The 12,138-nt window shown below is 41.7% G+C and overlaps 1 protein-coding gene across 4 annotated transcripts in view; it reads right to left on the reverse strand.

The window, feature by feature from the left end:
• Positions 1 to 1,025: 1,025 nt before the first annotated feature.
• LOC121872615 (protein bric-a-brac 2-like) overlaps positions 1,026 to 12,138 on the reverse strand; it is a 63,968-nt gene continuing 52,855 nt past the window's right edge. For all 4 annotated transcript variants that reach the window (XM_042375504.1, XM_042375506.1, XM_042375505.1 and 1 more), the window contains 3 exons: positions 3,845 to 4,112; positions 3,241 to 3,484; positions 1,026 to 2,219 (listed from right to left, as the gene is read on the reverse strand). In XM_042375504.1, the coding sequence (XP_042231438.1) occupies positions 1,872 to 2,219; positions 3,241 to 3,484; positions 3,845 to 4,112 (860 nt within the window). In that variant the 3' untranslated portion in view covers positions 1,026 to 1,871. The remainder of the gene's footprint in view (positions 2,220 to 3,240; positions 3,485 to 3,844; positions 4,113 to 12,138) is intronic.

Below are 12,138 nucleotides of genomic sequence, written 5' to 3' on the forward strand. Positions count from 1 at the left end.
TTTTAACACCATGACGTCACTAACGCCACATATTGATGCCAGCACGTGCCTAACCATGACGTCACATCTGCCACCTTTTGAAGTCGACACGTCACATGACATCACTCCAGCCACGTGTTGACGCCAGTACGTATCACAATGACATCACACGCGTCACGTGTTGATGTCAACACGTGAGTATTACCAGATGTAAACATGGTAACTTGTGTACAACATAGATTGCACGTGCCTCACGCAGCAGGACACCACCAAGGCTGCGCGAGGCACGTAGTGTGGGACGTAGAGACTTGTGCTCATTATTACCCACCATTTCACCTGAATGTTTCAACTCCCCTAACAGTCACCTGAAGCCACTCTTGCTGGCGACTGACACTTCTTGTGTAACACTACAGTGCCAAGGGAGCGTAAAATACTGTGTGGGTATCCTAAATGAGGTCTTGAAGTCTCCTCAATCTCCTGTACTGAGGGTTCATGCGCTGTCTATATCAAGTCTTAGTAAAATAGTGCATTTACTAATCTATCTGCTACCTGCTAAACACCTGCATATGCTGCGTATCCATATAATATTCCAACTCCATGAAGACTAATCAGCTTTGGCTGTCCACCCGCGTTCGGCGCGTGTCGAGCACGCAGGTGTCGAGTCTGCCCTGAGGTGTTGTCTCTGGGGGGAGGGGAGGTTGGGGGAGGGGGACTCAACAAAACATCTACTCTATGTGGATGGGATGTTACCTGACTATTCCTCCTACCACACCACCCAACTTTTACTTACAACATGGATATATATCTATATATCTTACGTGTCGTGAGCAACATTTCCAGTCACTTCCACATTATTTCTTTTTTTATCCATTTGAAGAGCATTGCACTTAAATTTTGTAGCTACATACCGTATCACTATTATCTATACTGTGTCAACCTATCTCTATTAGCTTGAAGCTTAGACACATTACCTCGTACAGTAGTCGTCGGTCACTTCCTGTGTAACCAGCTCTTTACCTCCAGAATAAAGAAATAATACAAAAAAAAAATGTTAAATACAATATATAATAAAATACAATTAAAATGATGGACATTCATCTCTATGTTACCTACTCGGGAGCAATACTAAGTTCCATTTTTCACATCTTTGATGATCTTCTGCACCAAGTTGTTGGTCCTAAAGCAAAGACGACAACTTGTTAGCTAACAGCTTACTGCGGGAGGTGCAGGCGTGACCCCAAATGTGGGTGGGGTCAGCGGTGCACCCCAGATGCGAATAGTGCTCAAGCGCAGTGCTGCCCTGATCTGCTTGAGCGAGAGGGGGCTGCGGAACTGCGGGAACACTGGCGGCCACAGCGTCAGAAGTGGTAGGGCGGGTAGTGCGGATATTGCACAGGCCGAGTCGGGTCGTCAGGCCGCGGCGGGTACGGCTGGTAGGCACGGTACTCGGGCCGCAGGCCAGGGTACTCCGGCAGTGGGTAGTAGTGCGGGTACACCTGTGGGTGCGGCGGCGGCTGGGCCAATGAAGCAGCGGGGGGATACAGAGGGTCCTGGGGTAGCGTCGCAGGCGGCGAATAGAGAGCAGGATGGTGAGGTTCAGTTGCTGCTGCGGCAGAATATATTGGTGCCTCCCCTCCCGTGAAGACCACGGGCGTGGGAGGACCACCACTTTCCCCATAGTCAGAACCCGGGCCCATAGCAGGAGGAGCTTCCTGCTGTGGTCCCTGGCTCTGTACGTCTGTCTGTTGCTGCTGTGGATGCTGCTGTTGTAGTTCGTGCTGAGACTGCGGCGTCTGCTGTGGTTGTGTCTGTTCTTCCTCCGACGGGCACTCAGACCGGTGTGGGTCTGGTGCTACGTCGGCGCTGTGGCGGCCAGTGTTCCCTTCATCTAGTCAATATTGCTCCGAAGGAGGTCCTGGGGTGAGCTGCTGCTGCTGCTGTTGTTGAGCCTGCTGTTGTGGCGGTGGCGGTGTGTGTTGCGCCTGTTGTTGTGGTTGCTGCAGCGGCTGTTGTTGATTCTGAGGCGTGTGTTGTGGATCTGCAGGATAATGCTCAACTGTCATTTCCTGATGTAAGAAATCCTGATGTGGAAGGCCGTCTTCGTATTTCCCTCGTTTGAAACGCCCATACAAAGAGGAGTAAGGCAGATTAAAGTGTATAGCAGCCTGATTGATGGACATCTCACCTACCCGTACAGCTTCTAAGGCGTCCTTCATGTCTTCTTCCGACCACGGTACGCCCTAAGGGAGAGAGGTGGGCCAGGTCACTGTGACGTCACATCAGTGTACCGCTGTATTATGTTAACTGGTGTTGGTCAACAGAATTTCGAATGTGCCCAGTGTGAGACAAGGCACAGCAACAGATGATGAAAATATAAGCACACTAAACGTTTGTACGTGTGGAGAGGGGTGGGGGGGGGGTGTTAAAACAGTCCTAAACAAGATTGAAAACTATACTGTACATACACAGAAGATTTAACAAGGTAAGGATGACATTGACACCCCCTCCCCCCTGTGGGTCGATGTCCTACACAACCGGGGAAACGTTATCAACTTTTCTGAACTACTGTACTGTACTGTTCTAACAAACCAGCATTTTAAGAGCTAGGAAGTAATGGTAGATACTATACCTGATCTGGAGTATTCATTAATTTATTTTGGGAAAATTTAGGAAGGAGTTGAGAGGGTATTGTAAGAAAGTTTAATGTGACGCAGTGATATATCTTGAGGAGATGGGGTCACTCATGATGTTGTGCTTGCATTTTAACTCCTGACGGACTAGGTCTTACGAATTATAAAGTATGTATTACAGGGAATCGGTGTAACTTAAGGATTTCACATAATCCCTAGATGTAAACTGGGGCTCTCATATAATCCTTAAAATGGCCCAAAAATTTATTGTAATTGCTGAAACCTTCAACTAATCTAACCATTAACCATATTAGGTTCAGTTAGTTGACAACTGCAGAGATTACAAGAATTTCCTGAACACTACAAATTACCTGATTCATTCAAACTAAATGGGTGGCGAAGTATGTACATAATGAGTCCATACGAGGTTTTGACGTCTTATTAGTATCTTATATTATTGATAAACTCGCCATGGTATCGTCCGTGCCTGGGGTTCACTTAAATTATGGTATTTGTCTGGTATATAACTCATGGTACTCACCTGATACCGAGTAAATCATGGTACTTGTCTGGCTCCTTAATTAAACTTATAACAAACAAGGTGTTCTAATAATGTCGCTTCTGTACTGACCTGGTACTTGCTGAGCTCTATCCCCTCGCGGCGACACCGTCCGTAGAGAGTGCCTGTGGGGATGCCATATTCCTGAGCAGCTTTCTGGACGCTCATCCCCCCACGGATGGCGTCCAGGGCTTTGGTCAAGTCATCGGGGTTCCATGAGGGCTGGATGGCTGAGAACGGCGACGACAATTTGATGCCCTCCTTACGGGCGATCTTGTACAGTGTTGAGTTTGGGATGCCAAACTCCTTGGACGCTCTGCCGAGAACACAACGACACACCACAATTATTCACAGAATCTCATCGTTATTGCCAGTTATTTATAAAATCATTGTCTCTAACTTTTTGAAAAAAATCCATATGAATAGTGTATAAGTGTAATATACTCGTATGTTTTGAAACACAAATTTAATTCACTTCGTCATTTTCATGCCAGTTATGATGGTTCTCGTGTGGAGGACGGTATAATATTTCAAAGCGGCATGTTGTCTCGTTGTGTATTTCTATTTTACAGTCACGATATCTGTACGGATGTGAATTTACTTATTAGGTTTCTTGAGCCACCAAGTTTTAAAGATAGAGAGATGAAGAGTCTACTAGCACTTTCGTGCAACTCACCTGTTTGCAGACATTCTACCGCTGCGGAGTTCCTCCAGGGCGCCAGCCAGGTCGTGTTCACTCCACGTCTTGTTGGGCCCCTCCTTCTTGGGCGTCTCGATACCCATGCGGTGCGCGCGCTGCCATAACGTAGTGGCCGGGATGCCGTACACATGGGCTGCCTTACTCAGAGACATGACAGTGTTGCGCAACGCATCCAGTGCCTTTTCCATGTCCTCATCCGTCCACAGCTTGCGGCCCCCCGGCGTCCCCGACAAACTCTCTGTATCTGGGTGGTGGTCAAGCAGTCTAACGGTAATTTACAAGTGGTTGTATCACGTGTACACATGGGGTACTTGTGGCTATTATACCTTCCTCCCAACACCCAGATTTAGTGCTCATACTCAAGACAAGTGAACTCAAGTAAGATGACAGGAATTTACTGTCTCACTTTAATATGACTACAAACCTTATACTGCATTTTATATAATGAAAAAAAAAATTGAGGTGGGTTTTTAGTTTAAAAAAAGTTATTGGCAAAGCTTGTAGTACAGTTTGCCTATTCTGAGTAACTCAAACAGGTCTTGACACTGAGGGTGGTATCACTTCTCACTGCCACGCAGGACAGAGGTTCGTACACAAAGAAATACATCATATTCATTAACAGCTATATATGTATAGAGGTCAGATTCATGTGGGTAATGTCATTGTTCACTGCCATGCAGGACAGAGGTTCGTGCACAAAGAAGGAAATACATCATATTCATTAGCAGTATATATAGGTCAGTGGATCACATACATTGGAGTCATATTCTAATTGAAGACTAATCAGTGTGGGCTAGCAAATTTGGGATAAACCGCAAGAATGTCCTCAAGCTCCCCTGATTCAGTGTAGTGGGTGGGTGATCATATTTAGCAAGACAGTGAATAAGCGACCCAAATGCCAACAAAGGTCAATAGTCATGCCCATACTATAACTAATAACCTTTCTGGGATCTCAAAATTTCTGACGTTACATTTGGAGAAAAAACTAGGGATTCTTTCTCAGAGCTCGTCCATACCTCACTTCCACACATTTTTCATAATCTTTACAGCAACTGTCCACCCTACACGATATACTGTACCATTCTTGCTTGTAGAATGAAGTAACACACTCCTTTTTATCATTTACACAGAAGTTAGTCTAAAGCCAGCCTATCATCCTGGTGTCTGGCAGCATAGTTCTTAATAGTGTTGACACTTAGTTAACAGGTGGTGCCTAGTAGCATTAAATTTACAAGTGATTAACATTTAGTAAACTGATGGTGCCTGGCAACCTTAACCTTACAAAACAGACGCAGACAATCATAAAGGGGCTGCGGGTCCTCTGGCTCCCCGTCCAACACAAATTGAGTGACTATCTCCATGGCAACACAAGCGTCAACAACAGGAATTAGTGGCTTCAATTCTGGTGCGTCCTCTACACTGTCAGGACTCCTGCTGCCTGACGAATGTGGTTCCGATTCTTCATTGAATGAAGGGTGAAGAGGTTCCTCGCATGATACCATCGTGGCGTCATCACAAGTCTCTTGATCTTGAACACATGCATGATTATAGTCGGTCATAACGTCCACAGCAGCTCCCTCTGTTGAGTGTTGACCATTTAAGGATTTTATGCCAGATTTATCTTGTTTTTCCATAAGCGGGCCTCCACTCTCTTGTTTGTTAAGGATGATGCCGTTACGATTCTTAAAGCGATGTAACCAACCGTGTGAAGCGCAAAATCCCTCTACATTGAGCCTCCTAGCCAACCTCAATGCCTCCTGACGGAGATCTTGATTAATAACGGGTGAGCCTCTAATGTTTGCGTCTTTCAGCCACATAACAAGAGCTTTCTCCACGCCGGGAACTGTAGAGGGACGCAGACGTCTAACACTAGTGCAGTGTCCGGTTTCTGAAGCGGCCAAGATTGTTTCTCGATTTTTCATAAGTCTTCTTAAATTGGTTTCAGACATGTGTAACTCTCGAGAAAGACCCCTTATAGTTTTCGAACCCTTGGAGTCCAACAAGTTGAGAAGGCAAACCTTTTCCTTCAGGTTGTATGACTTCCTCGTGGCCGTGATGGAATGGCTACATCACACCTCGTTAGGCTTTTATATTAGCTGTCAACCTTGGTCAGGGCGGGATCAAGGAGTCAGGTTGAGGTCAGGTCTTATACCCGACTAACAAATCGCTTAATTCTTCTCCGGTACAACGCAAGTGTACGACCTGATACTAACACCACCTTTGATGTATTGGACTGTTTAGGTTGTTCATATACGATCAATATCACATTTGCTGGTAATTTTAAGTTGTAAATATTTTTTAGCATGTCTTAGATACAATGGCCACACTTCAATATATTAGTCTTTTAACATATAAGAATGTATTTCTAACCACCTCTGAGAGGTTAATTTTCGTCTTGTAAAATCAACATAACATTTCGCATAATTTTGTAAATTTTAAACATTAACTGATGGTATGTTTCCATCTCTCCACGAAATAATAACAATTTGAAATAAACTGTCGAGCCAATACACAAATTCAACCCTGAAAAACTTTTAGTTCTTGAAGATTTGATAAAACAGGCAAGAAAACGCGAATTATTGGGGGAGTGACCACAGCAGTAGTTTTAACAGTTCTTCAAAGGTTAGGTTTCTCGGTAGTAAATCAGTAAGGGAACGGATGACACTTCAGGTTCACCTTCCAACACACGTACACGCCTTACTAACCTCAAGTTCCACTTATGCTGGCGGTGAAATCGATAGGAAAATATTACTTTAAAATATTTTATAATGAACTTCTCCCCGTTTTATTATTCTGTACACGCGCCCCTTTATAATTTTCCCCTTTGTGACATTCCTCATTAATCAACTGTGTACATGTATGGTGTACTTAATACTCTTGATATATAATATTGGTTTACTAGGTCCCCCAAACCAGGTCACCTGTTACGTCACCAAGGCGAGTCAGGTATTATTAGGTTAACCACTGTCGTCAGGTCACTTATGTGTAACCCACTCCACCCACCTGTGTATTGTTCACAATCCATTATAATCCCCTCCACGAGTAGCTATGAGAGAAAATGGAAAATCCAAACCAACATCCAAAAACTATCATCCTTCCTCTGTACTTCCCACTTCTTAACTTTACCCTGTCCCTCATCTTAAAAACATAAGAAAATAAGGAGTCTGCAATAGGCCGGTTGGCCTGTGCATGGCAGCTCCTGTCGAGAGTTACTACCACTCTCTATCATCCATGAATCTATCTAGCCTCCTTTTGAAACTTTCCAGCGTTCCCGCACTTACTACAGAGTTGCTTAGCTTGTTCCACTCGTCCACCACCCTATTTGTGAACCAGTTTCTTCCTCGTCCACCACCCTATTTGTGAACCAGTTTCTTCCTATCTCCCTCCTAAACCTAAACTTATCCAACTTGAATCCGTTGCTCCGAGTCCTATCCTGCTCGGATATTATAAGAACTTTATCTATATCCCCTTTATTGATTCCTTTCACCCACTTAAATACTTCTATCATATCTCCCCGCACTCTTCGTCTTTCTAGGGAATGCAAGTTTAGTTTATTTAGCCTATCCTGATATGGAAGGTTCTTGTTGTTCAGAGCCACGGCTCTCTTATCTCGGTGTTCTGATTGACTGACTGTGAACAATATAATTTTTACTTTCACACACTCGTCAACTTATTTTTCAGTGTCCCCACTACTAACTTATTACATTTTCTCGTGATAAAACTGGGTCAAGTGAATTATTTGGATCACCTGAATATTAAACACAAACTTATTTCGCGTGATAATTAAATGCCGTGAACCTACGTTTGACAAAACCAGACGTACAGTAGAAGTTGTCAGAACAAACCTGTTTGTTTATATATGTAGTGCAACTTATTTCTATGTTAGTTAAACGTTGCAACTATAGTATGCGGTCTACCGAGCTAGAGTTGTGTTTACCGGGATATTTACACTGAAGCATCCATTAATCTAACCTAGGTTAGGTTAAGATATATTAGATTAAGTTAGGTTAGGTTGATAGACGCTGAAGTAAATATCCCGATAGACCAAATACTATAAGCACCAGTTAAACTATATTGTACACCTTTATTTACGGTAGACAAAAAATGGAAAATCCGGTTAATTACCTGAACAATCTTACCAACTCTGAAACTGAATTCCTGCCAGTTACCACGTTTATTTATAAAATTCGCTAGATTCACATCTAAAAGTAGCATCAAGTGTACACTGTAACAAAACTTAAATTGCAGGCATATAAACAGCAATAACGAGAGACATAGAGTGAGGGGTGATATGACTGAGGTGTATAAATGGAAGTCAGGGCTAAACAAAGGTACTAAAACATCCAACAAGGAGAGAACTCGTAAAAATGGTTTTAAATTAGACAAATTTAGATTTAGGTTTGAAAAATTAGAGTAGCGGATGAGTGGAACAAGTTCCCAAACTTCCTCCGTAACGCGAACACGCTGGATAGCTTCAAAAAAGTTGGACGGATACACGAGTGGTAGGGGTTGGGTGCAAACGGGACTGCCTAGTATAGGCACGCTGCAGCTTCCTCCGTTTCACACCGGATACGATACTTACTAAGTGAGTGTTCACACCGTATAATATGCAAGCCATATATTTTGAGACACTCAGTACCGTTACCTCAGTAAAGATGGAAGGCAGTACACAGTGGTTTTATGAGGAAGAGGAGGAAATTTTACTGCTGACTATGAATGTCTAAATAAAAGGGAAAAAAGAAGGAGGTACATGAAACAAATGTGATAAGACCAAACTTTGGCGACTGCCATCATCTTGTGCAGGAGCTTTCAGTTGACGAAGAAAAAATTTAGACTATTTTAGATTGTCCCACGCTCAGTTCAATGAAGTTCTATTAATAAGTGAAAAGGATATCAAGAAACAAGATACAAACTACAGGCAGTCTATAAGCCCCAAAGAAAGGCTGGCCTGAAACAGCGCTAGGTGCCGTCTCTCAACTGTCAGTCCCACTGCCAAAATGTTCTTGTGCGAATGCGCGACGAAACCATGCCGAGAAAAAATCGCGAAGGAGCCAATATGGGATGGTGCATATCCGGTCTGGACAGCCTCATTGAAAAACAACATAAGCAATTCAAGGCCACGTAATTTCCATCTGCAACATAGCTAGCATAGCATCCGGTGTGAAACGGCCCATACTGGGCAGTCCCATTTACACCCAACCCCTATTGCTCATATATCCATCCAACCTATGTTTGAAGCTATCCAGCGTATTCGAGTTAATGATGATGTTTGGTAACTTGTTCCACTCGTCCACTACTGTTTCCAAACCAGTGTTTACCTATTTCGCGCCTAAATCTAAATTTGTCTAATTTAAAACCATTGTTACGTGTTCGCTCCTGGTTGGATAGTTTGAGTACCTTTGTAATGTCCCCTTTGTTTAGCACCGACTGTCATTTATACACCTCCATCATATCGCCTTCTCTCTACGTCTCTCGAGGGAGTGCAAATTAAGATGCTTTAACGGCACCTGTCTGTGTACTCAAGGTTCCTAATGCCCGGGATTAGTCTTGTCATTCTCCTCTGAATTCTTGCTAGGAATTCTATATCCATTCTGTAATACGGTGACCAGAATTGAGCTGTGTAATCCAAGTGAGGTCTCACAAGAGCAAGATATAGTTTTAGGATGACATCTCTAGTCTTATAACTAACACTTCATTGTATGAACCCAAGTTCTTTATTAGCCTTGTTTCTAGGCAAATACACATTGTTTATTTGGCTTATTTTTCCTATTTATCATTACCCCTAAATCTTTCTCACATTCGGATTTCTCTATAACACCGTTGTTCATCTGATATCTGGTTTCTCTGTTTATATCTCCTAGACTAATCACTTTACATTTGGCCACATTGAATTTCATCTGCCATTTTTCAGACCATTCGAATTTTTTTTTAGATCTTCCTGTAGTTTTGCGGAATCCTCGTCAGATTTAATTACACGCCCTATTTTAGGGTCATCAGCAAATTTACTTATGTTGCTGTCTACGCCGATATCTACAGTATGTCGTTTGTGTATATACTAAATAATAATAGTCCAAGTACTGAGCCTTGGGGTACTCCACTAGTGACGTTACTCCAATAGGATTTAGTGCCGTTAATGCTCACTCGCTGTTTCCTGTCCTGTAACCACGCACTAATCCATTTTAGAATATCTCTTCCAATGCCACGAGCCTCCACTTTTCTTATTAGTTTTTCGTAGAGGACTCTGTCGAAGGCTTTGCTAAAGTCAAGTTATACCACATCATAGTCCACTGATTCGAAAACAGCTGAAAAGTATGTTAATAGATTAGTTAGACATGAACTCCCTCTTGTGAAGCCATGTTGGGAATCATTGATCAACTTGTGCTTCTCCAGGTGATTTCGAATAGTTTGAAATTAATGCTTCCAGTAATTTGCCTTTAATTGATGTTAAACTAATTGGACGGTAGTTAGAGGATCGTGATCTATCTCCCTTCTTGAAAATCGGTATTACATTTGCTATTCTCCAGGATTTTGGTACTACACCCGTTTTTAAGGACATGTTAAACAAATTTGCTAATGGCAGTAGGGGTAAATAAAAAATCCCCAACGATACCGAGCTCAGAGCTTTCCACTATATTTTATTCTTATTTTCATTTATGAATAATATGAACGAATATTATAATTGTGTCGTATTGTACTAAACAAATTGTGCAGTTAATCATACTAGTTATAAACAAACCCATAATTAATTACGTTATAATATGCAAAGTGAGTCAGAAAATACCTTAATTTAAATATTTATAAAATAATGCTTAGAGCATTAGACAGTTCCTCTGAGACGTCGATATTGTGACTTACCTGAGTCGGCCAGCCCAGACATCGTTGTTGCCAATAATATCGTTATTCTCCCACAAGTAACAGTTGTGAGAACGTTAAAGATCATAGCTTTATAAAGCTGCCAACTTCAGTAGAAAGCAGCCAACTCGTCTCAACCAAAATTTTACTGCCAACTAGACAAAAAACCAGCCCAATTTGGCGATAAAACAGCAACCTTGTAACTCTGTGAACAGTGTCAGAAGCTAAAGAAGAACAAGGTTATACAGGATGTTCATAAAAGATTTGAACGATTTGATTTTTTAAAATGTTTTCCATACTCATTAAGACATAAAGCTAGAACCAGGTGTAAACGATAGAACCACCATCACAGTTTATTATTAATTTATCTTTTCCTTAAAATTTTTAAGTTTACGTATACTGTATACATAAATATTACACAGTAATATATTTGTCCGTGAAATATTTGGATGACTTTATTATTAATTGATTTGCTTGATTTCTATTGACTGATTGATTGACAACTAATTTTAGTGATCGCTGGATTGGTTCTGATGGACCAAGGTTGCCAGCATCCATGAACAACGAATGAGGGTCAGGGATGCAATAGCGAGAAATAGAATATCAATTGGATGTTGTACGGGCGACCAATGGCGCACATGTTGAAGTGTATTAAACATGCATGAAAACCTTTAACAGTTGCTCTATTGCTTTACAAAAATTTTAGTTTTATCTTAATTACTATGGAAAATATTAACGAATCAAATCGTCCAGATCTTTTATGAACACCCTGTATATACAGTTGATCTAAAGCGGTAACAACACATTGTGACCTCACACCTGACTCCTGGTAAATTTTTTGTAATATATTAGACAACCGCATATGATTATTAAAGTAGTGTTTTATTTGATTATTAATTGTAAACTTATTAAACTTCTCATTTACATCATATAATAAGTTTTAACTTATGATTTTCCTCGTTGCCAGAGGTCACTACTGTAGGTTCCGTGCAGCTGTTCACGGCTTTGGTCATAGTGTACTAGTTTTAGTGGTTGGTATAGTCGATCACAGGTCCCCCGGACAAAATTCCCAAGTTAAAGTGTGAAGTAGAAACCTTTGTTTCTCAAAGTTAGATTAAGTTTTTGTTTGAAAGGATTTTGTCTATGCTGGATTTTGTACTAAACTCACTGATATATACACACTATCTAATATGCGGATCAAATTTTCCGGCATCACTTTCGTGCAGAGAACTGCTAACATTTCAAAATGACCAATAATGTAAGTTTTCCCTGGAGATATTACATAAATGCGCATATTGTGTTTACTTAGTCTAGGTCTCTAGGAGATGTAAACAGAGAAACCAGATACCAGATGAACAACGATGTTATAGAGAAATCCGACCGTGAGAAAGATTTAGGAGTAACGATGAGTAGGAATC

The sequence above is a fragment of the Homarus americanus genome, unplaced genomic scaffold (assembly GCF_018991925.1).
Source record: "Homarus americanus isolate GMGI-L3 unplaced genomic scaffold, GMGI_Hamer_2.0 scaffold39155, whole genome shotgun sequence".
NCBI lineage: Eukaryota > Metazoa > Arthropoda > Malacostraca > Decapoda > Nephropidae > Homarus > Homarus americanus.